This window comes from Hyperoodon ampullatus, assembly GCF_949752795.1.
Source record: "Hyperoodon ampullatus genome assembly, chromosome: 2".
NCBI classification, from domain to species: domain Eukaryota; kingdom Metazoa; phylum Chordata; class Mammalia; order Artiodactyla; family Ziphiidae; genus Hyperoodon; species Hyperoodon ampullatus.
In genome coordinates this window covers 148,629,887-148,656,141 of record NC_136915.1, presented here as the reverse complement: position 1 = coordinate 148,656,141, position 26,255 = coordinate 148,629,887, and the positions used below count along the sequence as shown (strand labels likewise).

At 44.9% G+C, this 26,255-nt stretch overlaps 1 protein-coding gene and 1 pseudogene across 2 annotated transcripts; one reads left to right on the top strand and one right to left on the bottom strand.

Annotated features, from left to right (window-relative positions):
• Window positions 1-889: 889 nt before the first annotated feature.
• On the top strand, window positions 890-10,341 carry LOC307048492 (dual specificity tyrosine-phosphorylation-regulated kinase 3-like; the record flags this gene model as incomplete). The annotated part of the gene is made up of 3 exons (XM_079697577.1): window positions 890-966; window positions 3,072-3,183; window positions 8,767-10,341. 3 exons carry the CDS (start codon window positions 890-892, stop codon window positions 10,339-10,341), a joined length of 1,764 nt encoding a protein of 587 aa, XP_079553703.1.
• LOC307048493 (eukaryotic translation initiation factor 2D-like) lies at window positions 10,323-20,266 on the bottom strand (annotated as a pseudogene). Its single transcript has 8 exons — window positions 20,211-20,266; window positions 19,093-19,283; window positions 17,521-17,604; window positions 16,956-17,046; window positions 14,273-14,380; window positions 12,190-12,446; window positions 11,572-11,689; window positions 10,323-10,397 (listed from the first exon to the last, which is right to left on the bottom strand). The product of its transcript is annotated as a eukaryotic translation initiation factor 2D-like (transcript).
• Between the last annotated feature and the right edge of the window lie 5,989 nt (window positions 20,267-26,255).

The following is a 26,255-nucleotide window of genomic DNA, read 5'->3' as shown; positions in this document are numbered from 1 at the left end:
AGACATTTAGTTCAGGCTTTGCCAACCACAGATCTCCTCTGGCCTCACTTTCCTCATCCTTAAAATGGCTCTCAGCCCTACCATCCGTGGCATCCCATTGCAGGGGAGTCAGACATACCTCAGCTTAAATTCCGGATCCTACTTAAATCTAGATAAAAGAGGGATGTCATCTAGTATGGTTACCGAGGTTAAATGAAAAGATTCGTGGCGCCGGTCGTGTCACAAAATGGGTTTATTATTATTGGTTTCCTTTGTTAACTCATTACCCTCCGGAGGGACGCCCCTCAGTGGAGAAGTCTGAGAAATTACCCATGTCTTTCGTCCTTAGTTTATTCATATTCAAGGGAGGTTTTAGAACTCTAGGCTGCAACTTGCTAAGAGATAGCTAGCTGACCGTGAGGTGCCGGCTGCCACTTCTGAGGCAGAAATCGGGGGCTGCTATTTCACAAACCCTCCGTCAGGGCCCTTCTACCTCCCCAGCCGCGGCCCTCAGGCCTCAGCCAGCGACCAGACAACCTCAGGCGGCGGGTTCCCAGCCTCCCGCCTCCCACCTTCCGGGGCCAGCGAGAGCTTCCGAGACACGCGCCGCTCAGTGGGGAGTGGCCGCGGCCCCGCCCCTGTGCGAGGCCACATTGTTGCGCCGAGGCGTTTCAAGGGGCGTGCCGCGGTTGCTAGGCGACCACACCACTCCCCTTCCCGCCCCTGCTGCTCCTCTGGCAGTTGTCGACCCCAGCCAGTCCCGAGCGGACGCGCTGGGAGCTGCACTGTGTGGAAGAGAGTTACCGAGGAAACGTCGCGGCCCGGGAGGCAGCCGCCCCAGCTCAGGTGGACGCTGCTCGCCTGACCGTCCAAACGCCGCCCCTCCCTCCGGGGGGTCCGGAGCTAACGGATGGGAGGCACAGCTCGCGGGTCCGGGCGGAAAGATGCGGGGCCGCCAGGAGACGGACTGCCGACCCAGCCGCGGAGGTAACGGCGCCGGGGGATAACGCGCTGGGGCTCCCGAAGGAGCCGCTGCAGCTGGCAGGCGAGGTCGGGGGGCGTGGATGGACTGGGCTGGAGGTTGAGCGAGCCCCCAAGCAGTAAGGACGAGGGAAGGGGTCTGACTCCCTCTCCGGGACTGGCCCACCCTCTTCCTCTCCATCAGCTCCCCTGCCCCCAGCCCAGCGCGGGAGTGGGCTAGAAAGGAGTTAGGGAAAGAAGAATTCCCACCCTGGGGATTATTTCTGAAGTCCTACATCGGGGGTATATGGTAGGAACTCTGAGAAGCTGGGATTTTTTTGGTGGGGCTTTTTAGCAAGCTTGGGGAGACAGGGAGCAATACCTTTTCAAATAAGCCCTGTTGCTCAGAGCAGATAACCAAGGGCTTTGCCGTGAGGGGTGTAGGTGAGGGGCTCTGCCGAGTAGGACTTTTTGTGGATCGTGTTTTGAGAGATTCTCCACCTTTCATAGGATTTTACACCTTAATGGAGAGTAGGGACCACCTGCCCACTTCATTTGTATGGAGACTACCTTTGGGTAATTTCCTTTGGCTATTTCTAGGAAATCTTGTAGGTCCTCAGTCTGTCTTTTTCTTTGTAAATGTGGACGTCTGTCCCATTTTGTTTGTTTTATTCGTGCTGTTGGCAAAGAATCAGTCACATCCAGAATTTTTGGTTCTTGTCAATGAAGCAGTTCCCGTTAAAGGTATAATTTTATCAGAATGGGCCTCCCTGGTGGCGCAGTGGTTGAGAGTCCGCCTGCCGATGCAGGGGATACGGGTTCGTTCCCCGGTCTGGGAGGATCCCATGTGCCGCGGAGCGGCTGGGCCCGTGAGCCATGGCCGCTGGGCCTGCGCGTCCGGAGCCTGTGCTCCACAACGGGAGAGGCCACAACAGTGAGAGGCCCGCATACCGCAAAAAAAAAAAAAAAAAAAAAAAAGGTATAATTTTATCAGAATGTAAGCATGTTTTTTAAAAAGAGAACATTCCAAAAATAATTTTGTAGTGGGTTTTCTGTTTGGTTTTTGCTTTTCGGTTTTTTTTCTCTTTGTATTCCTATAACACATCGATTAAGAAAGCTCTAGAATTTTACAAAACAGTTTTCATAAGCCACTAAAATATTCCAGCATAGTTTTAAAGATTAAAAAAAATTCTTCCCTTGCAGCTGGCTCATTATCATTGTATTCATAGTATATCATGTAAAAATGATACAATGAAATGCTGATGTGTGTTACTGGGAAATCCATGTTCTTGGTGGCAGATGAAATACATTATTCAGCGCCATCCTGTGGATTAAATAAATCCTCTCCGTCTTTTGTGTTCCCTTACAGCGGTGGAGGGAGGCACAGTGTTAAAGAGCAGAGAAATTATCATTTGGCATTTAGCTTCCACCATCCACCCGAAAATTAAGTGGGTAAAGATGTGAAATCCAGTACGTTTTGTAATTTAGAGAATCCCCATAGTATTTGCTGTAGAATTCACTGTATTTTTCTACAAGTTAGATAGATGTTAAGTAGGAAAGTAAATAAATAAATAAAGAGAAAGCCCTAAGAAGGCCTTTTATTTCTTGCTTGTGAGACCCAGAAGTGCGTAGACTGGAACTATTCTTCCCTTTACAACATGTGGCCAACGGCTCAGAGAGGAAGGTAGAGTAGCCAGTGGTAGAGCTGAGATTAGAATCCAAGTCTCCGACTTGAAAATACAGTTCTCTGTCTTGTTTGTTTGTTCTGGTTAGCTTTTAGGCTTCAGATTTCAACTAGCCTTCGTTTTCAAGTAGTAAGTTAAATGAGATTCTTTTGATGGTCCCTATTGTTAACAACATTCAGAAAGTACGACTTATTTTAACAATTTCAAACTATAAACCTAGAAATGCTGTCCTTTCTTTAAAAATAAAAAACGGAGGAAAAGTTGGGTTTCCTCCCTTCCTCTGCCAAATACCCCTGTGGTGTGTATTCAGTGCCAAAATGCAGTGTGGACATTTGTTTGTATTAATTATTCTTTGTAGCAGATATGAAGCAGTTAAAGGGTGTTTTGGAAATACAAATTTATATACTTCAGTTACTGACAGATTTTATCTGTAATCCTTTCAACTAGATTGGATGATTTTGTCAATGATACCGTCGTGATAAGAGATGAAACCAAAGGCTCACCCTGTTCAAATGCACTCCGCAATCCTTCTGAACCACCTCTACCCAGAAGACTAAATGTAAGTAAATGAAGTAATTCTTTGAGCTCTAATGGGCCTGGAAAGGAGGAAGTGCTACTTTAAATGGTCAAGGTACAGTTACATGTCACTGGTAACCCAGGCTCTTTTTTATTCACTTTTGGTTTCTCTTGACTTTGAAATAACAATTTCTGTGGTCCAAGTTCAGCTTTTCAGAATGATTTTGATTTGGAGCCCACCTCTTCCTTTCAATCACTGGGGTAAATAGGGAAAAAAACGACATGCTACTTTTATCTAGATAGTGTTTATTTGTTTGTTTTTTTGCGGTACGCGGGCCTCTCACCGTTGTGGCCTCTCCCGTTGCGGAGCACAGGCTCCAGACGCACAGGCTCAGTGGCCATGGCTGACGGGCCCAGCCACTCCGCGGCATGTGGGATCTTCCCGGACCGGGACACGAACCAGTGTCCCCTGCATCGGCAGGCGGACTCTCAACCACTGCGCCACCAGGGAAGCCCTAGATAGTGGTTATTTTTTTTTTTTTGATAGAATGGTATGTACAGTATATTATGATGGCTCATTTTAACAAGAACAAGAAACAGAAAATACCTCTGAACTTACAGATCTGCAGATTTTTCCTGCAGTCCTAGAACTGTAGAAATGCAGTCCTAGCTTATTAGTATGCTTAAGAGAACCATTTTATAGATCATAAATGAAACTTAGCAATACATTTTGGTTTCGATGCATTTAATCATTTTGGAGCTTGCAGATATTTAGCTTTTGACACCGTTTTATGTTTAAGAGAATAAATTAATTCCCATTCCCTCGGCACTCATAGAGTGGTAGGGAGAGCAGGGTTTTGGACAAGTTCCATGACAGGGAGAATCTATCCTGTGACTTTAAAATTTGCTGCATATATCATCAACGAACAAACTGAATAATTGAGTAGACTAATTTATCAATAATTCTCCTTCATATTTCTGTTTAAGACCTAAAATTATTTCTATGTAAAACACTGCTTGCATTTTTCATAGTCCTTCCCAACGGTTTGTCAGCTTTTGCCATTAAAAATCAACCCCTTCACTACTTTCAAGGCTAATAATATTACAAAATACGGGCTACATATATTTGGAAGGCTGGTCACCCTATTTTTAATCTCCTTTCTAAAGTGCAGTAAGTTTCCATTCTCCACAAGCTTATAGTTTTTAATATGTAACAACCTCTAAGAGCTCCAGAACCACCTATATACTCGTGTGTTGACTATCAGATTCCGTGGTTACTTGCTGACAATTAGCACATCTCTCTGGGAAACTTTTACAGTCCGTCATCATGTGACTTAAAGTCCATTTTAACTTTACTTCAGAGTTGGCCAGTGCTAATCACCATATAGTAGGGCAATTAAATTGTATGTTTCAGGATCAAAATGAATTTTTTTACTGTGTGGTATTCAGAGTAACACAGCTTGCAAAACACAAGATTTTAGATTCTAAAACAATGCTGTCTTTGCAAATTTTGCTGAAAAAAGTGCTTTTGACCTCTTAGTAACACTTATAGTTCATTATGCCATGACTCCATTGCGAGACGCTATTGCTCATTTCACAAAGTGCTTTGGCTTCATTGTTTATCCAAGATGCCCTTACATTCTTGTTGTAAACTATAAATCATCTGCTCATAGGCTTTTATTGGGTTAGCTTTGTGTTGCAGAGATTTAGGGTCGAGAACGAGGGAGGGGGTGGTGTTTTATATCTGGACGAGAAGGATATTCCTTTTCTGAATTTCTCAACAAGATCTTTAAGACTTGATTAACGCAGTTGAAGATTCTATTTGAAATGTCAAGAGTGCTCCAAATTGATCAGCTCGGTGCTTTGTGACCACCTAGAGGGGTGGGATAGGGAGGATGGGAGACGCAAGAGGGAGGAGATATGGGGACATATGTATATGTATGGCTGATTCGCTTTGTTATAAAGCAGAAACTAACACGCCATTGTAAAGCAATTGTACTCCAATACAGGGGTGTTAAAAAAAAAAAGAGCGCTCCAAATTAACAATGTACATGAAGCATTCTTAAATAAAACATGATTAATCTGGCATTATTTGTCTCTCTGGATATAATTACATAGTTAAAATATTTGAAGTCGATAGCAGACATTGGTCAGTTATTGTGATTATAACCCTAGACTAGAAATATATAGTGTTTTGTAACTACTTTAACATGTGTGAAAATTCTAGATTCTCCTAGAACAACGGAAGGAAGGTTTTATTTATAGCACAGCAGACTTGATACATAATTGATTCAGACCAGTATTTGAGTTATTACAGGAAAGGAAAGAAAGCTAAGGCGAGAACCCCTCCCTGTGTGGAAAAATTTCTTTCTGGAATTCTTCAGATTCATTGGAGGTTCAAACCTTGACAGTCCACAGGGGACTAGACCTGAAGTGTCTTGTTCTGTTCTGGAAGCCACACTTGCAGAGAGATATACCGTGCGGCCCATAACGTGTTGAGAACGTGAATAGGATATAGTAAGGCAGCCTGACCCAGGCTGTGTGAGGTGGAGGATGTGATGGGGATGATGAGCCTCGAGAAAAAATGGTGAAGGCAGGACAGCCCCTTTTAGGTATCTGAAGGGCTTTAACATGGAAATTTGGACACTCCTGTGTAGTTCCGGAGGGCAAAATAAGACTTAATTTGCAGAGAGAGATTTAGGCTCACTTTAAGGAAAAACCATGAGTCAGGAAATCCAAATGACATCCTTAATCTTATTGTAATAGTTCTGTGGAAGTTAAATTTCTGTTCTTATTAACATTCTGTACCTGAGACCCTCTCTTTACCACAAACAGAAATGAATACCTCCAGAGCCAGCACAGCCTTACATGTAGGTAGAGTAGGTGAAATGCCCAGGGGTGGACCCTGGACCACAAATACTTTTCCTACCAGCTTGTCATTGATGACCGCGGGTCCTAGAGAGTCATTCCCTTGGGTTAAAGCATTGATCTTTTTAAAGGTCAAATATGTCTGGAGAGATAACCCATTAAATTGCATGGCAAGTTGAAAGGAGGTCTTATGGGGGGAGAAAGTGGGTGAGGTGTTTCCATGCATCCTAAGGGAAGGCTGATTGTGCAGGCCTTCACGGAGCAGAAGACATAGTTAATGCCAGATGTCTGGTGGAGGGAGTCTGGAACTGCAGAGGAAGGCACCACAGAGAGAAAAGATAAGCTGAAAGGGGAAAGGGAGGGTGTATTGGAGTTTAAACAATATATTGAGAATTTTGCCTAATTGTTACCAGTGTTTTTAACATGTTTTATAGTTTCTGAGGGTCTTTCACATATATTATTAATTATAATTTGATTCACACAACATCCTGCAAGGAGGTATTATTATCCACATTTTAAAGATAAAGAAATTGAGGCTAAGAAACTGGGCTAAAGGTTAAGCCTACCCTGGGACCTACAGTTTTTGAGCAGTGTAGCCAGGACCCCAAACTAGGCCTTCTGACTTCACATTTCTTCAGAATGTGTCCCCAAGATTTTAGCAGTAAATATTTAGATGCATTTAGGTTAGGTAGTAAAAATTTAAGGAAAACTGGTTTAGATGCATGCAAATATTTGGTTTTGTTATGTAAATCTACCTAAAACCAAATAATTATAATTCCCTAGTTCAGCCAAACCTATCTCCTAATAGATTGTAGTGCCTTGAGGTAACCTGGTTTTTGGCACTTTTATAATTGTGAACAATTAGTGCTCATGTGAATGTTAGATGGATGGATGAGACCTTTTTTTTCCATCCCTAAAAACAGGAATGGTTATTTGACTTAATTGCTGATAAACAAAATGTTGCATTATATTTACATCTTAGCAAGGTATTTAGGTTCTGTCTGCCAGCCTGTTTTATTTTCTTGACTAGTGATAGTTCTCTATTTTGGTATCAGAGATCTCTCCTGGTCCGTATCTTGCCTCTTTATGTAGAAACCCAATGCCAAAGTATGGCTACCGTTGTACTGGCTGCTTTGCTTATATGTAAGATGGTGCAGTGCCTCATTTTTGTAACTGTAGTACTATATAAATGTTTAAATTGATTAAATGACCTAAAAGAAGCAGGCAGGAACTAATGTCGTGCTTTTATAACTAAATTAGGGGCTGTCTAAAGTATGCCAACACTTAATTTTTTTGTCATCCCTTTTTTGTTTTTTATATTTACATCTTTTATATTTTTATTTATATAGGTGATGGGTCAGGTGTTGTTTGCTTAGGTTATATTAAAATTCTCTTTTTTAAATGGTTGGCCACTTTGGATCATTACCTTATAATTTGCGTTATATTTTAAGAGATCACAAATATAGCTCAGAGCTTCTCTGGAATTATCTACCCCTGATCATAGAGGCTCTCAATCATACAGATCGGGGGTAAAGTTCTTCAGGGTCTGTTAAGAAAAATAGTTGTTCTTTGAAGTATCCCAAACTTTTTTTTTAAACAACAGATTTAGCACTTTTTTTCTTCTTTCCTTCTAGCACATTCTTATATTTTTCTTAGTATTTTTTTTAGCGTTTGGCTTTTTCATTGTCTTTCCCTCCATCGAGTTTCAAAGAATCTTATTTCATTTCAGAGGTATTTAATAAGTAGAGTTTTCTTCTGTAGGTTATTGTTCCTTGCAGGAAAAGGTGATGCCAAATCAAGTCAAAAGAGTTGTATGCCTTTGTCACGTAGGCATTTGCTGAGGGAGACTAGTGTATGTGTCTATGAGCAAGGGAAGGAGAGAGAAAGGAGACTCTTTGTCTTCAGGAGAGTTTTACAAAAAGCACCCTGGGGCCTTAGATTCTCACTGCTATTCATCAGATACATAAAGAATTGGCCTTGGTGATCTCAAGAGTTCTCTCTGGATTAGAAATTTTGTGATTCAATGAACTGAGATAGAAAGATGCGATCATTTATTTGGGGACCCAGGAGTAGATGATGAGGCCTTGGTTGATTCCAGGCCAAGGTCAACATTCAGCCCTACTGGAGAATAGTACAGGCACTAGGAGAAGCTGGTACCAGGTTATGTTAATGTTCTGGACCAAGATTCAGAAGACCTGGGGATCACATCCTGCCTCTGTCCCTTTATCATTTACAGAACACTTTAATGTGTATTCATTTGCTCCTGGTACATGCCCTTAAGATTTGGGAAGATACTTGAAACAGTTTGTGAACAATATAGGACAGTATATATATAACAAGGGCCAGATTACGTGGTAGACTCGAAAAGCTGCAGTTAAGATGTGAGTGGAGCCATAGTTAGTATGGGCTTGGAGTAGTTCGAAGTGGAAGAGGGAGGACTAGCATTGGGCTTTGAAAGAGCGTAGGATTTGAGTGGATGGAGTGAAACGATTCTCGGTAGGAAGACATACCAGTTAGAAGGAATCTAGCATGTTTCGGGTATGGTAAGATGTGGGGCTGGGGTGGCCACAGCAGTCAGGGAACCCAAGGTTTAACATAACACGAGTTTCTAGAGACTCCTGCTTTTCTTATCTCACTTTTGGGCCGTTTAACTACACAACTGGCATGTTTTGTTGTTTTGTTCAGTCAGGGGGACGATTCTTTCATTCTTCCACCGTTTTTAGTGACTTTAACATAGATTCACTTCTCTTTGCCGTAGATCACCACTGAGCATTTAACAAGAGATCCTACTCAGTGCTTCCTGAATGGAGGTGAGATGAAGGTAGAACAACTATTTCAAGAATCTGGCAACAGGAGATCTGATACTTTTCAGTCAGATGGCATCAACGACTCTGAAAAATGCTCTCCTACAGTTTCTCAGGGTAAAAGTTCAGATCGTTTGAATACAGTAAAATCCAGCAGTTCATCCAAAGCATCCAAAGTGTTGCCTCTGACCCCAGAACAAGCACTGAAGCAGTATAAACACCACCTCACTGCTTATGAGAAGCTGGAAATCATCAATTATCCAGAAATTTACTTTGTGGGTCCAAATGCCAAAAAAAGACATGGAGTTATCGGTGGTCCCAATAATGGGGGTTATGATGATGCAGATGGGGCCTACATTTATGTGCCTCGAGACCATCTAGCTTATCGATATGAGGTGCTGAAAATTATTGGCAAGGGCAGTTTTGGGCAGGTAGCCCGGGTCTATGATCACAAACTTCGACAGTACGTGGCCCTGAAGATGGTACGCAATGAAAAGCACTTCCATCGCCAAGCAGCCAAGGAGATCCGGATTTTGGAGCATCTTAAAAAGCTGGATAAAACCGGTAGCATGAACGTTATTCATATGCTGGAAAGTTTCACGTTCCGGAACCATGTTTGCATGGCCTTTGAGTTACTGAGCGTAGACCTTTATGAGCTCATGAAAAAAAACAAGTTCCAGGGTTTTAGTATCCAGTTGGTTCGCAAGTTTGCTCAATCCATCTTGCAATCCTTGGATGCTCTCCACAGAAACAAGATCATTCACTGTGACCTGAAGCCAGAAAACATTCTCCTGAAACACTATGGGCACAGTGCGACTAAGGTCATTGACTTTGGGTCCAGCTGTTTTGAGTACCGGAAGCTTTACACCTATATCCAGTCTCGGTTCTACAGAGCTCCAGAGATCATCTTAGGAAGCCGCTACAGCACGTCCATTGACATGTGGAGTTTTGGCTGCATCCTTGCAGAACTTTTAACAGGACATCCTCTCTTCCCTGGAGAGGATGAAGGAGACCAGCTGGCCTGTATGATGGAGCTTCTAGGGATGCCACCACCAAAACTCCTGGAGCAATCCAAACGTGCCAAGTACTTTATTAACTCCAGGGGCCTACCTCGCTACTGTTTTGCGACCAGTCAGGCAGATGGGAGGGTTGTGTTTGTGGGAGGTCGTTCACGGAGGGGTAAGAAGCGGGGTCCCCCAGGCAGCAAAGACTGGCGGACAGCACTGAAGGGGTGTGATGATTACCTCTTCATAGACTTTTTGAAAAGGTGTCTTACCTGGGACCCCTCTGCCCGCCTGACCGCAGCTCAAGCACTAAGACACCCTTGGATTAGCAAGTCTGTGGCCAGACCTCTCACCATTGAAAAGGTGTCAGGCAAAAGGGCAGTAAATCCTGCAAATGCTTTCCAGGGCCTGGGTTGCAAGCTGCCTCCAATTGTACGAATAGCCAATAAGCTTAAAGCTAACTTAACGTCAGAAACCAGTGGTGGTATACCTCTGTGCACTGTATTGCCAAAACTGATTAACTAATGGACAGCTGGTGTGCTCAGAGATGATATGTAGGTATTTTTAATTATCTTGCAAACCTGAAAATGGAAAAAAAGAAACAACACCAAGCCCATTCATGGATATGTTTTTGGTAGACTAGATATCTTTTTTTAACAAGGCAAAGCATTTTTATATGACTGTAAAAGAACTCTTGAAGGGCTAATTACCTAACCAGCTTGTATTGGCCATCCTGGGATACATAGTAAAAGACTTTTTATAAGTCAGTGCATCTTTTGTTATTATTGTCAGGTGTTCACCAACCTGTGTATTATTCTGTGGGTTTAAATCCTTTTCTCTCAAGGTAGACGATATACCAGAAAGTATATCCTGAACATTCACTTCTAGTCTCCCTTGGCATCTGTTCCAGAGGCTTAATTTGGGACATGGCTGTAGTTATAGATGAGACTGAAAACTAGATCTGCCGCGCACTCCAGACCCCACATGTGTATAGAATGCCTTAAAGAAGCTCACATGTAGAGGAAGAGAATTACATTAAAACCACTTTTTTAAACAACAGAGCAAAATTCTCAAAAAGAAAGAAGTTCAGACTTGAGGTGAAAATCAATAAGCAAATCTCCTGACATGATAATATTTACTGGGTGCTTATTAAATGTCAGGTTATTCGATCTTGACAGCAATCTTACAAGTGTTAGAAATCAGGGCTCAGAGAAGCCTGGTAATGGGCTCAAATACACCTTTGCTCCAACACCCTGGGGAGCTGGCTTTTGAGCCCAGATGGCTCAGTCTTCAAAGTCCAGGTTCAACCCACATGTAACACTCCCTCTGCTGGTGGCTGTGTGTGCGGGTCGGGTGGGGGGGTTCACACCGATTCTTCCTGCTGACACAACCTAATCTGGCCCACCTACTCTTCAGAAAGGTGTGAGGGGACTGAAGCCTCCAGAACAAACAGGCTGCCCCAGGGCCCTTCCGGGGCCGGATATGCTGCCCAATCCGTAAAAGAGCCCAGAATCACCACAGCAGAGGTAGTGCTCAAAGCGCCTTGCGCATTTTAACCTTCATTTCCTCGACATCCTTTCACTGGCTAAAACTTAAGTCTTTAAAACTCAGTATTTGCTAGATCAACCCTCCACTTCGCTCTTTCCACATCATGTCCCTAAAACAATTCCCCCATCAGCCTTGTCCCATCCTACCACCAAAGAGCAGGAAACAGACCCACCGCCCGGCCCCCAGCCCACACCATGCCTTCCATACCAGCAGGAGAACATGCGGCTGCCCAGGAGAGTGCTGGTGAGTAAAGGGAGGTCAGCCTTTTTGACGCGGTACTTCAAAGCACGCAAGAAGCATCTCTGCAACAGTTCGTCCATTTGCTCTGCAAGGAGAAGACAAGAACCACATCCTTCCTGAAGGCCGCAGAAGGCCCGCGCAGCACAAGATAACTCCCCGCACGGTGACATCCGTACCTCACCCCTCAGCTCTGAAGGAGCCCATTCCCAGGCACCAAAGCTCCCAGACTCTCTAGAACACTGAGCCTTCACCGAGGTCTGACCCCACAGAAGGGGTCAGGCCACAAAGTCCCGCCCAGCCAGGCGCAGATGCTTCTCTGATAGAGAAGTCAGAGCCAGAAGAAAACTAAGAGGGCCGTGTAGCTGGGAACAGTCCAAATAGCAGAGTCAACGGGTATCCAGGGAAACGCGACATATGCGCAAGACTCCCAGGTAAGATGGCAAAGGGCTGTGGCACCACCCTCACCAAAACTAAGGCCTTTCCCCGCCCCTCCCGGAGCCCTGGCGCCGCTCTGGTCGGAAGCAGAGCAGAGCGCTTCAGTCCCTACACTGAGAGGCGAGCGCCCTGCTCCTGCCAGAGCTGTACCTTGAAGGGTCTAGCTGTCCGTGGGGCCTGGGCTCAGGTCCCCGACACTGGGGTCTTCCGTAGCTTCCGACGGGGACTTCTCCCCACACCTCTGCTGAACCTCCCCCTCCTCCTCCTCCTCTCCCTCCAGGGTCAGGCGCCTCATGTCTCCCTGCAAGGTGGTGTCTGCCTGGACAGACCCCTTCTCTTCACTGAGATCTGGGGGATCCAGGGCCAGTGGAGCAATGGATGGTGGAGAGGACTTGTCTCCAGATCGCCTGCAAAAACCTCATGTCAGAAATACTGAACAGCAGCCACAACATTCTCCAGCCCCGGTCAGGGGGTCAGCAGGGGTCCAGAGAGAGTAAGACCCACAGGCAGGGGTGTCCAGGAGAGGCCAGAGAACCTGGGTGTGCCTCTCAACTCTGTTTCCAATTCTGGGCCCAGAGAAGTCCCATGCCTCAGTTTCCTCATCTTTGAAATGGGGAGAGTAATTCTTGCCTCCTCCTTAACCGAAGGAATAATAATATTATTAACAGAAATTCAGGGACAGAGAAAAATTAAAGACAACACAGTTAAAGTGGAGCTCCCCTTCCAAAGCATTCCCTTCATATAAATTAAAAACAAAACCATTTTGAATTAAATAACCAAATGAAGATTGCAAACGCATCTGTAGTGCCAGTTTGGTGAAATACAAACCCAAGGTTGAGCGTATGGAACAAATTACAAACACCTGGACTGCTCAAGACTGCTTCTGTGTTAAATCAGAATGCAATCTAAAATAGATAAATGACAAGGACCAACTGTATAGCACAGGGAACTATATTCAATACCTTGTAATAACCTTTAATGGAAAAGAATCCGAGAAAGAACATATATGTATATATCTATATCTAGAATCACTAGATATAGTAATGGTCACTAGAATCACTTGGCTGTTCACCTGAAACTAACACAACATTGTACATCAACTATACCTCAACTGAAAAAAAAGAATGCAATCTAACCTGCAGAGTAGAGATTACAATGGCTTTATGCCACTAAGCCTTATGAAGACAGGAAAAAAAGGGATGCCACATAGCAGAGCGGGAAAAACAAAAAGCTTTATGTTAACTAACATTATGCAAGTCCAACAAAGTTTTACTAACAGCCGCAGCAAGGCTTATTAAGTATGGCTACTAGTGAGGCCAGAGCGTATGTTTAGGCTATTCTGATCAGGTAAATACCATAAGTGTTTTCAAAGGGCGGGAGGAGGGGAGACTGAGGCAGCCACTGATAAAACAATTTTGACAACAGGACCTTAACTGCCCAGACTAACAGTCAGACAACAAAGTGCTGGGAGTACGTGAGTAAGCAGCCCTCAAATGCCTGCTGAAATCCACACTGATGAGGCTGTACCTCCAGCAAAGCAGGGCTTGGCCAATACTTGTAAAATAAGTAACTCCAAGACTGACTAAAAACGTAAGGGTAAATCTATACCAACAGGCCACACAACACTTGGCCAGAAGACCAGGTATACTGCTTTCGAGAAAAGCACTACTTACTATTTTGGTTAAATGACACGAAAATAACTAGAAAATAAACTCACATACAGCTCCAGAGAGCAACCGTCACAGTGAGAAAGTGCCAGTTCCGTAATGAGGAGGAGATCCGAAATGTGGAACTTGAACATGAAAGTCATCAGGTTGTCACCCTGGTGCCTGAGGATCTACTCTGCTTTGATTTGGATTCAGAGGTGAGAATTCCCGAGCACTCATCATGGGGTCAGAAAATGCCTAAATGTACACGGCAGAAAAGGCCAGATCGACCAGTGCCATAAAAATAAAGAACATCACTGTACTGAGAGGCAGAGAAGACGATCCCCAAGGCCTTCTTCCAGCCCTAGGATTCTATAATTCACCTAGGAAATAAAGTTCTCTGTAATTTCTTTTCTTAACAGGCCAAAAAAAAATCTTTTCTCCACATTTTGCAAGGAAATTAATGTCTAGGGTCAGCAACTTGACTAAGGACACAGCAGGGATCAAAACTCTCGCTTCTCAATCCAGGCCCTGGGCTCCCTCCGCCCACCCAGCTCCCTATAAAACAGAAAAAGCATGGAACCCACCACAAGTGGTCCTGGTAGGTGTGGAGCACAGAGAAGCCCCTTCCCTTCAGACCTGAGGTCAGCATCTCGGCTGTGGACATGGCAGCAACTCCGATGGCAACGGGGGCTCTGAGAAGGAGGAGGTCAGAGACGAGGGTCAGGGAAAGTCTTCCAGGAGGGCACATGTCAGGACCAGGTTTCCACACGTGTGTTCAAAGCACCACGGTTGCAAATCTGAAGCATCCACTTGTATCACAGAGCTAAAACTCGGTGCAGTCTCAATCTTATTCAAATTACCTACACATACGACTTTCAAAAATTCCTGGACCAAATATTCCCTTCTGTGTAAGTAACTCCTCTACTGATGTTATCATTGTTATATTCTTATTAGGAACCAAACCCAGGCAGGACTCAGAAGGATATTTAAAGTTCCCTTTCTTTAATTTCAAAAAATAAATTATCTCCCCTATCTTAAAAAAGGCATAGCCATCCTATATGGAAATTCAGAAGGGAGGCCATTCATATGCCATAAATTAGGCTGAGGGATGCCAGAGGGAAGAGAGAAGAGAGATACAGTGGTACCAACGAAAGGTTCCTTCTGAGTTGGTTCTTTATAACAGGGCTTGCTCTGTATAACATCTATCTAAGAAATGGATGTGTCCAAAATATCAGAAACAACCACATTTACAATAACTACAAAAAACTTCCAAAGCCCAAATGGGAAATCTCTGTCAGCCCACTGTTACTCAGCAATGCTCACACATTGCCTGTAAGGATCGGTGTCCAGCTGGCTAACAGGAGGGGAATATACAAGCCTGGCAACGTTGCCTGGACCCAAGGGAGACGATTCAAGGGCAGATTTCCCAACACCTGAACTTCAAAAAGAACGTTTGCTAATCTGGTGGCTCCACTTCCTGTGCCCATGGGTCAGTTCCTGCCACAGAATCTTTGAATTTGGCTTCTTTCCCAGTTCCTAAAAGACAGATCTTTGTCTTCCACCCTTGGAATCGTCAATGGCTCAAGAACTTCGGTCTCGAACCTGTCTTGTAGTTTTAGTAAACTCCCTTGTACCCTCACCCCCTTCCATAAACCACCTAGGATTCATTCCCACATACATTCTAAATGCCAAACTGAGAGGCCAAATACACATTTATGTAGTTTTCTCCTATCTTGCATAGAATACTGGGGGGAAAAAACAATAATTTCACCATTCTTTTCAACTTCAAGTTTTGCTACAGGTAAACAAGGAAGGAAACATTTCTAGGTGCTTGGTTCCCAAAGGTTCAAGGAAAATGGGAGAATATGAGCAACAAAAATAAGATCTTTAAACACTGACCCCTCCCATGCCTACCATGTTTCCCTCGCAAAGAACCAATGAGTAAAATAATAAGATGTCATTTTTCATTCAGGATGATACAAATGAAAATGACCCATCATATCCAGTGTCGGTGAGCATGTAAGGAAACAGGCTCCATATACCCTGTAGGTAGGAGGGAAAACTGACACAGCATTTTTATAGGGCAACAGAAAATATGCACGATCTTCAGCCAAACAGTTCTGCTTCCTAGTATCTACTTTAGAAAAATATTGGCACTAGTGTCCCTAGAGGCATCAGGAAGATCTTGTTTGTGAGAGAGACGAAGTAGAGGCAACCACAATGTCCACTAGAAGAGGACTTTTCCCATCACCCCACAGTGGGTAAAAAGATTCAGCTTATCTGTGCTTGCTGACATGGAAAATGTCCCCACTACCTGAAGTGAAAAAGTAATAGGGATAAAGTTTGTTTATTTGTATTTTTAAACCTACACACCCCAAACCATACATTTTATATGCACGTTTATATATGCATTGAAGAAGGCTGACAAGGACATGCATCAGAATGATAATGGTTACTTCTAGGACAAAAGGATTATGGGGTGAGAGGGTTTTGATTTTTCAGAACTGTTCATACCATTACTTCCTAATTTATTTTAAAAAAGAGACACTGTGGTGATGGCTGAACAACCCTGTAAATATACTTAAAAAAATCACTGAATCGTACATTTGAAACAGGTGAATTTTATAGTATGAAAACTATATCTCAATAAATCTATTAAAAATAATTAAAAGATGAGGATGATGATGTGGATGTTCGACAAAAATAATGTTGAAGTCATGCAAGGCAGGAAAGACCAAGAAAATGTCACAGACAGGAGACTAAGAAGACACGACAACTAAATGCAATGTGGTACCCTGGACTGGATTCTTGAACACAAAAAAAGAAAAAAAAGACATCGTGGGAAAACTGGGGAAATATGCATAAAGTCTGTAATAGTGTCAAAAGGACTGTACCAATGTTAATTCCTTAGTGTTGATAACTGTACTGTGGTTATACAAGATGTTATATTACAGGAAGCTGGGTAAGAAGTATTTCAGGACTCTGTACTATACTTGCAACTCTTCTGTAAATCTAAGAAAAAAATTGTTAAAGGAGAAAAAAACAAATAAAATTTAAAAAAGAAGAAGCAGCAGCAGGAGCAAATACACTTGGCCCAGATGTATGGACACCCCACAGGCTCACTGCCATTCCCCACTCTCTGATTGCTCAGGAAGAATATGTTTTTTCTTTTAATCCTTTATCCATATGCTGTGAAGTTGTCATTCCCACCCCTCCCAAGTTTTCCCTAAGTTTTTTCCCCATAGGCACAGCTGACTGGCACAGTACCTGTTCCCCACCAAGGCAATGGCACAGAGGTCACCCTTCTGTACCTGAGGCAGACCAGCAGGGGGCACCACTAGCCCTGGCAGCATCAAATCTGTAGGAAACAAAAGCATGGCAACTAACTCCACAGTTTACTTCATCATTTATTCATTTGCTCAACAAACATACATTTGTTAAGCATCAACTACATTATTCATAATGAAAATAAAAAGTGGCAAACTGAGGATCAGACCTTTTCCTTCTGGGAGACTAGTGGTCAAACTGAAGCACCAAGCTGAGGGTCCAGTTCCATGATCTATCTTGTTCTGGTTTCCTAAATTCAGTTTATTAATCTAAAGTATAGCATATGGCAGTTCACAAAGCACTTTCATGTCACTTATCTTATTTAAGCCTTACAGCAGGGTCAGAGAGCTTATGGAAGCAGCCAAGTAAGAGATGCAACAGACATGAGGGAAAAATTCTATTTTTCAATCATATGAATGCACAAAATGGGTACATTTAATTAAAGTAGTTGGCCTTTACTAAGTAGGTTTCAGCCACTATCCAGAATATAGGAAAATACTCTTACCTGCTCCCCCCACCAGTTTTTCAAGCACCAGGGGCCATGTTGTAAATGTTGCTAGAAGATCAGGATAAGACCACAGGGTGTACACTGTCCAAGAAGAGAGCCAGAAAACACTTACTGCCCAAAAGTCAACCCCCTGGGGAATGGCAAAGCCAAACACTAAGGCCACATTAATCAGGATGTAGAAAAGAAACTCAAGTCAAAGCTAGAGAGAAGGTTGTAAGGGGATGCCCAAAGAAGTTGCATTCTTTTTTTTTCTATTAGGTTACCCCAAGTTTGTGAAGCGGTTTATATGTTATATGCTATTTACATGAGAATCCTTGCTTCCTTTAGCCTTAGAGACCTGCATTCTTTACATATTTATACTGAGCTCTTTGCAGTAGTTTCTCTCAATCTATGATCTTGAGAAGTTATCACTTTTACTGGTCGGAAGACACATGAAGTGAGCTACAGCTCTAAGAGTCTGTTTAGTTGCCAAAGTTGGATATTTATCTGTAAGGCTAAAACTAGTGATGAAGTGAACATCTGCTCTTCCTGTCCAGTATCCCTTTTCCCCTCTCTGGGAACTGAGTGCCCCTTTTCCTGTGGGAAACACATTCCATATAGTTTACATCAGGCTGACTCCCTTCTCAAAGAGGCTGCAGTCTTGAAGAAGGCGGAGACTTAAGAAACTGGGTGTCACTTGAGACTTGGAGGCACCTATTGTTCCACCTGCACTGCAGCAGCCAAAAATGGCCACAGTGGATAAAAGTAGGGACAGAGCCCCAACGAGGATTCCTTTTATGTCCTCAGAAGCAAGTAATCCGAAACCAGGGCACCAGCCTGTAAGAAATTCTGAAACTTTCCCATGTTTATTATTTTTATTCTCTCTGTTTCCACAGGGATTAGCAGTAAAACCCTTAGATCAAAAAGGGCTTGTATGTGTACAGCAGCAAAGCAGGGTGGGGGTAGGGGTGGCCTGGGGTAGGAGACTGCACTGCACTGCTGCAGCCAAGCTGGAAGAAAAGCCCCCAAATGACAAAGTAGGTGTCAGCAGCCATGGAAAAGAGAAAAGGACACTGCCTCTCTGAGATCTGTGACAAAGAAAGCAAGCAAAGTATCCTGAGAGCCAGACAAGAGCCTAAGAAAAAATCCCTGTGAGACATCTCAACCAAAGTCCACCACTAAGACAGCTGGGTATGGAGTTTAACTAACCCAGCTTCTTTCCCATCACAGTATCTCTTCAGTATCTTAAGAAAATTCCACTAGTGAAAGTTTTAAGAAGCATTTTTTACATGCCCTGAAACTCCACCCTTTTCACGACCTCGGCTCCAATCCCTACTTAACCCACTAGAAACCAGTGTTTCTGCACCTCAGAATTTCCCTTGGCAACCACCCTCTTTTTGTGTTAACCCTTGTTTTCCCTCACTTCTATAGCAGTTTCTGATCTTGAAAGGCCCAATTCTAGGGACACTAAATCCAAAAAGATTCTTAGGGAGATTTTGCATTTATTGGTTTTAAGGAAGACAGATTAATGGAAGAAACAGATGTTAGGCAAGGACCATAGTAATGGCCATCTCCATCCCATTGCCATACCTGTCGGATATAGATTTTTCTCTAGTTCAAATAGGATGGGGTTACCACCACTCACGTACACAGTCACTGCATCCCCTCTGTGAGCATACAACTTCACAATGTTGAGTTCTTCCTTTCCAGGTACTAACTCAGAGATCTGATCCGTTCCAAGAGTGGGGAAAACAGCTGTCACATCGGCCCGAAGCTTTCTCCTGCAGAGAGCACACATACCTGGTATGTATGCTGCCTCGATGGATTTTAATAAATATTGAGGACTCAAGACTTACTATAAAATCACGAGGCCCAAGAAAAAGACTGGTTGATGATGCCTTATTCTCACTCTTCCAAAACATCCCATTCTCTTTCTCATCCAATGTCTCATCTATTTTCACATGTTCCTGGGGCATGTCTTTCCATTTTACAAAGAGAGGAAAAAACTGAGATCCGGTAAGCAACCCAAGTTAGCCTACCACTAGAAACTAAGCCCTGCCTTCCTGACTCCACACAGAGCTCCTGGACCCACTCCTTTCTCATCTATGCTTGCCAAATCTGTCAACTTATGATTAAACAGCTCTGCTAGGGCACCAAGAATGACAACTATACAACACTGCCTCCAAAATTCCCAAGGTGACACCTTCATTTGCAAAACTGAACAGATACAGTTCTTACCACATATGCCTTATCCTCTCTCGCCTCACCCTCCACCTTTCTCTCCTGCCAGTGGTAATCACTAGACACTTCTTCTCGTATACTTGTAGTTCTCTGTGCCCCATCTAATCTCTCCCAAGGGACTCAAAGCTCTTGGTAGGGCAGGGACCCCGTTTTCCTTCATTTTGGCATCCTCCACGACACCTTAAACAGACTGCAGTCAATACGCGCTGATTGAATTATACGCTTTCTCGTAAACTCACTAAAATATCCAAAAGACAGCCTGGGAGATAAATCAGGCCTCCTCTCCATCTTCACTCTCAAAACACGTCTAACTCACCCTTGCCCGCCCCCCGGGGTCCCTTCTCCGGCTGTACCCCTCGGCCTCCACCCCAAGTCGGATGACCCAGCCCAGAAAAGGCTGTGAGCCAGCCGAGCTTCAGAGATGTCTGGGTGCCCTGGTGGGCAGAGCAGGCTCTTCTTTCCCTCACCTGTCCGACCCCTTGATGGCCGTGTTGGACTTGACCCGAAAGGCCTTGGCAAACATGTCTGCTGGAGTGGCCTGGGGAAGAGAAGGAGACCACAGCAGCCAGGGACTGTCAGGAAAGCGCGAGCACGGCAGCTTCCCAACCCGCAGTCCTGGGGGCAGCCATGCTTGGGCCCGGCTGGGAAAAGGGCCCGGCTGGAAACCGGGGCCGCGCAGCTTCGCGGCCGGCCCTCGTGGCAAGGCTGGGAACTGAAGCATGGGGGGCGGGGCCGGAGAAGGCGGGGCCGGAGAAGGCGGGGCGGATCCCTGCGCGGAGCGGTGCACCCTTTCGCCTCACCCCTTCTGCCCGGCTCTGCGCCTAGGCGAGTGGCTTGAGCGTGCGCGTCTGTAGTATCTCTGGGGCCAACAGCGATTCCGTTCATTTTTACTCCATCAGCGTTCTAGTGTGTTGAGTAGGAGCTCTGCCAGCTCTCATTCCATGCAGTTTAGTTCAGCTGCACAAAATTAATTGAACTCGTGTTTTATTAAACTTGCAGGCCTCTTGAATGCTTTTCTTCAGGGCTTTTGTTTATTAAGATCTTTACATTTTATTGCACACTTGGGGCCTCAGCTAGAATTCTTTCCGAGATTTTCTCCTTCCTGTTTTTTAATTTACATGAGGTGATAATAACAATAACAGGGAATCCACTTTAGTCCGAGGTTTGACCTCCTGTTAAGAGGAAAAAACTATACAAATGATCTTCAAATCTGTTATTTAAAACTTTTTTTTTTTTTTTTTTTTTTTTTTTTTTTTGCGGTATGCGGGCCTCTCACTGCTGTGGCCTCTCCCGTTTCGGACCACAGGCTCCGGACGTGCAGGCTCAGGGGCCATGACTCAGGCTCAGCGGCCCAGCCGCTCCGCGGCATGTGGGATCTCCCCGGACCGGGGCGCGAACCTGTGTCCTCTGCATCGGCAAGCAGACGCTCAACCACTGCGCCACCAGGGAAGCCCTCAAACACTTTTGGTTAAAAAACCCCACATTTTTGGACCTTTTTAGGTACCTTTTGCATTCAGGCATTATTTGGGGGGATTTTGTTTCCAAAGCAATTTTAAAAACTCAGAGCGCTTATAAAAAAATAATTTTGAGGCATAGTAAAATCAAATTATGGTTTGGCTTCTCCCTAGCAGTTTGATCTTGGGCCAATGGCTTATCCTTTCTGAAACTCTTACATTCTCTGTAAGATGTGGAGGTAATACCTACTTCACTGGGCTTCTGTGAGAAACCACTGAGATAACGCATGTGATATATTGCAGGGTGCTTTGAAATTTTCCCATAAATGGTAGATATTAGTCCAAAACAAACAAACAAACAAAAAACAGTCTCAGGCAGGGGTGAGGGATTGGGTTTCCCTGAAAGGGACTGCTGTGTAACCTGGAGACAAGGATTTAATCACCTGGGGTCCTGGCCCCTACTAAACTTAATTTTGCTAATGAAAATTTCAGAGCAGACTGTCCATCCACCCAGAAAAAAAAAATCCTAATTGCTTTAATTGGGTGATACAGTCACACAGAGGAGAAGTCCATCTGGGCTATAACAAAGATGAGGCCTTGCACAGTCTCTGTCCACAACCATCTCTGCCCTTAATCTGGGGTCAGCCACAGCTCCATCTCCTCCTGCACTTCTGACCCACCATGCCTTTATTCTGAACCACCCCAGCCATAAAGCCAACGTCAGAGGAGCCCAGAGGAGGAGAGTGCCACAGATCCTTGTCCGCTTGGGCCCCCACCCAGCCACACTCGGGGGGGGTGTGATGCCAGACTCTGTGCTGTTGACCAGGCCTATTACAGTACAGCCATGGAAGCAGTCTCTGACCAAGGAGCCGAGGAAGGTTATTCAAGGGCATACTAGAAATTTCAAGCTGTGAAAACTATTGTACACACCATATGTCCTGGCTAAGAAGGCACAGATTAGCAGCCTAAAAATTAATTCATGGTTGACAAGTAGGAGCCAAGACCCAAGGGGATTCTGTACACAGCATCCTGCCTCCCTATTGGCAGAGCAAGATCTCCCTTTCCCCAGGAGGGTGCCATCCCAACTTCTCTGCCTGCATCAGGGACCTGTGTGCTCCCTGCCGGTGGCCCTGTTGCTAGGCAAGCTGGCTGAACCCTGAGTCCAGCAAGCCTAGATTCTTTAACTTTCCCTTTGTGGCTCCAGTACAGCCCCACAGGGCTACCAACCTGCTGCCCACTCTTGGGTAAGCTGCAAACACAGGCTCTCTTTGATTTATGATTTGTATAAAAGGAAAGGTAGAAGTTAGAGTCCAGAGGGTAGCGCCAAGAACTGTCATTCACAAGACTTCAGCCACAATCAAGGAACTGGCAACACATGCCTTGATGCATTTCGTATTAGCTATAATCAGTGACTCCTGTGTGCCTCCCATTTTTCTCCCCTTTGAGGAGTGTCTACAATGGTTATAGGTGGTTATAATATGCCTGTCCCAACACTGTATGTCGAATTTGTTTGGGGCAGAAAGCTTGTGTCTTTTGTCCACAGATCTTCAGATCAAGAACTGTACTCAAGCAGCTATACTCAAGGAAATACACCTGAGGCTCATTATCCACAGCTGGGCCTGATTTAGATGATGAGATCCTTAATTTTGAACAGATAAAGGAGTGAAATTTGAGGGGACCTGGGGAAGAAGTTAATATGTTTTGCATTTCAGAGGCACATGTGTCATTGAAGGGCAGAGGGTAGATGTTGGTAGCCAGACTCCAAGAGGGCTCTCAGTGGTCTTCATGTGCTTATGTGGTCCCCTCCCACATGAGACCAGGGCTGACTTCTGTGACCATTAGCATATGGCCAAAGTGATATTGTGTGACTCCTTATGGCTAAGTCATTGCCATTTCTACCTTGGTCTCCTAGATTTCTTGCTCTGGGGGAAACCCCCCACCATCTTGAAAGGACACTCAGGAAGCCCTGTCAAAAGGTCCGTGTGGACAGGAACCCATCTCCTAGCACCAACTTGCCAGCCATGTGATTGAGCCACCTTGGAAGCACAGCCTCCAGCCCTGGGCAAGTCGTCCCATCCCACATGCTTTCAAGCCTCCCAGCTGAGGCCCCAGCCACCAGGGATCAGAGACTAGCCATTCCACTATGCCCTGTCTCAAGTCCTGATCCACAGAAGTCACGAGGTGGTAAATAATTATTGTTTTAAGTTATTAAGCTTGGGGATGGTTTGTTATGATGCACTGGATAACTAATACAGGAACCCAAGCATTTCTCACTCCCAGTGCATCCTGAGATAGCCAGTTGGTCCATGTCACTGTGATTGAAGCCACAACTGTGTACAGTCCAGCTGTTCTCCCAGGAAATCATCCTCCACTGGCTCTTTTGCTTACGATGTGGAAATTGAAAACCTAAAAGCCTAAGATGTTGAACTCACAATATAAAAGGGGGACACAGGAGGCAAAGGTACGCGCATCGGATGCTTGCACTTGCAAAATAAAACCACAAGGCAAATTTGAAGAAGGCAGAGTTCCACTATGCCCAGCTCAGCACTGATATGTTGCCTGGTATTCAGGATAGGTGGGTGCCAGCCAAGACCAGAGCACCCAGTCTGAGAACAGCTGCATCCACTTCCCAGCCAGCCTGCCACACATGCCCTGGGAGCCCTGAGCTGCCCCCTGCTTCAGCAGGGTGAGGACTTTCTTTGTGAGTTTGCTGCCCAGCTGTCCGTTCTCTTTTCTTGGGACTGCTCAAACTAGATATTCAGCTGGGCTTTTGAAAATCCCCTTTCCTCTTCATTGCCTCCCCCAAACTCACACACCCAAAAGCTAATGAACCTGCGCGATCCCAGGTGAGGCCTGTAGGAACCCTCAGACACTGGCAATTGGGCAAAAACAAGAGTTGTATAGCTGCTCAGAAGTAAAATCTTTTACATCTCAGAAAGTTACAGTTACTTCCTTGCCTGGGATAGATCTGGAAGGGACTGATCTAAGGTTTCTGTTGCAGAAACCTGTCGTTGGAAACTCTCAGAACCTAATAGACTCTGGGAAAACACCACAGATGACCTGCATTCCCAGGGACCTTTGAGCTCGGAGCTGGATGTCTGTGGTGAGGAGGAAGGAAAAGCCAAGGGCATGGGGTGACTGAGGAGGAATGCAAGCCCTGCAGCTAGCTGTGGGCTTCTTATTGTGGCTGTAAGAGGGAAGACCAGGCAGGGCACAGGCAAAGTCTAGATGCAAAGCCCTGGGGCTGAGTCAAGATGCTTCCTTAACTTCAAAGTCAGGATTTCACATAGTACCAGACCCTTAGAGAAATGTTCCTTTGTAACCGATGCCTAATGTACTTCTGGATCCTGTGATCAAACCTAGAGCTAGAACTGCCCAGATCACACAGCAGAGGCTGTAGATGAAAGAGGCTCAGGGGACAAGTGCTGCAGGTATATTGCTGAATGTCACAGTTCCTCTGGTTTTGTGCTGTCCACAGCAAAGCCAAGCCCAGACAGGCTGGGTTTTGTCTATCATTTCATTTCTAGAGGACTTGAAGGCAAGAGAATTTCTAGAATCTGGGATTGGGCAACACTTCTGGAGTATGGGAAGGCTGGATGTTTAGGGGTGGATATCCAGAGAGGGGAAACTCTGGGGAAGAAGGGCAGGAACATGGGCTTCACGTCTGCAAGCGCTGATGTCTGCTTCCTTTGCTTTGGAAAGAAGCAGATGAACATCTTTGCTCGGGTCAGTGATGTCAGCCCAGCCTAGGGTTCAGGTCCAGCCTTCAGAGAGCCTGTAAATTAAGGGTGGGGACAGGATTTGACCCAAAAGTATCCGTTACAACTAGTCACAATGCCCCATTGCCCTGCTTATCTACCAACTCCACTGTCCCTCAGGCTACACAGGATTAATGACAGGGAAGAACACCGTGTGACAATGGAGGCAGAGACTGGAGGAATGCAGCCACCAGCCAAGGAATGTCAAGGGTTGCCAGCAGCCACCAGAAGCTAGGAGAGAGACATGGAACATAGCCTCCCTCAGAGCCTCCAGAAGGAACCAACCCTGCTGACACTTTGATTTTACACTTCTGGCCTCCTGAACTGTGAGAGAATAAATTTCTGTTGTTTTCAGCCACCCAATTTGTGGTAATTTGTTAACGGCAAACAAATACAAGAGAAACTAACACAAGCCCTGTGAAACTAATACAAGAGGAGTAAAAGCATAAGCTCACAAAAAGATCCGAACACAGGGGCTTCCCTGGTGGCGCAGTGGTTGAGAGACTGCCTGCTGATGCAGGGGACACGGGTTTGAGCCCTGGTCTGTGAAGATCCCACATGTCGTGGTACAACTGGTCCCGTGAGCCACAACTACTGAGCCTGTGCGTCTGGAGCCTGTGCTCCGCAACAAGACAGACCGTGACAGTGAGAGGCCTGCGCACCGCGATGAAGAGTGGCCCCCGCCTGCTGCAACTTGAGAAAGCCCTTGCACAGATTCGAAGACCCAACACAGCCAAAAATAAATTAATAAATATTTTAAAAAAAGCAAGCAAACAAACAAAAGTGAAGACTCCCCAGCATCAGGGTGACCAGCAAGTACTATTTTGAAGGGAGTAGTGGATATTAAGACAGATTTCCATCTTTCAGGGAGTGGTTTCTAAAATTCTGGTGACATTGACATCTTTGCTGAGAGCCTGCTATATGCCAGGCACTGTACTTGATGTGGGGAATATGAAGATTATCAATAAAACAAAGTTCCCGTCTCAGGGAGTGAGACAGACCCATGCACACATCATTATAATCGGGGCCAGTGGAAATACCCGGAATTTCCTCAAACCCACATATGTGCTTATTTGTTTAGAGGAGAGAGGGACTGAGCTGGTCAGGGAAAAGGGCAGAGAAGAACAGCTTTCAGACCTAAAATCCCTGCAGACAACTGAACCCACCCTCCACAGAAGGCAGTTTCGACATCATGTTTTTCTGAAGGTCTCTTGGGAGTCCTACCTTTGTCCCCCAACTGTCCCCACAAGACACTTATCCAAGAATCTCTTCCAGGCACGTATGGTTGTCTCCATAAGAG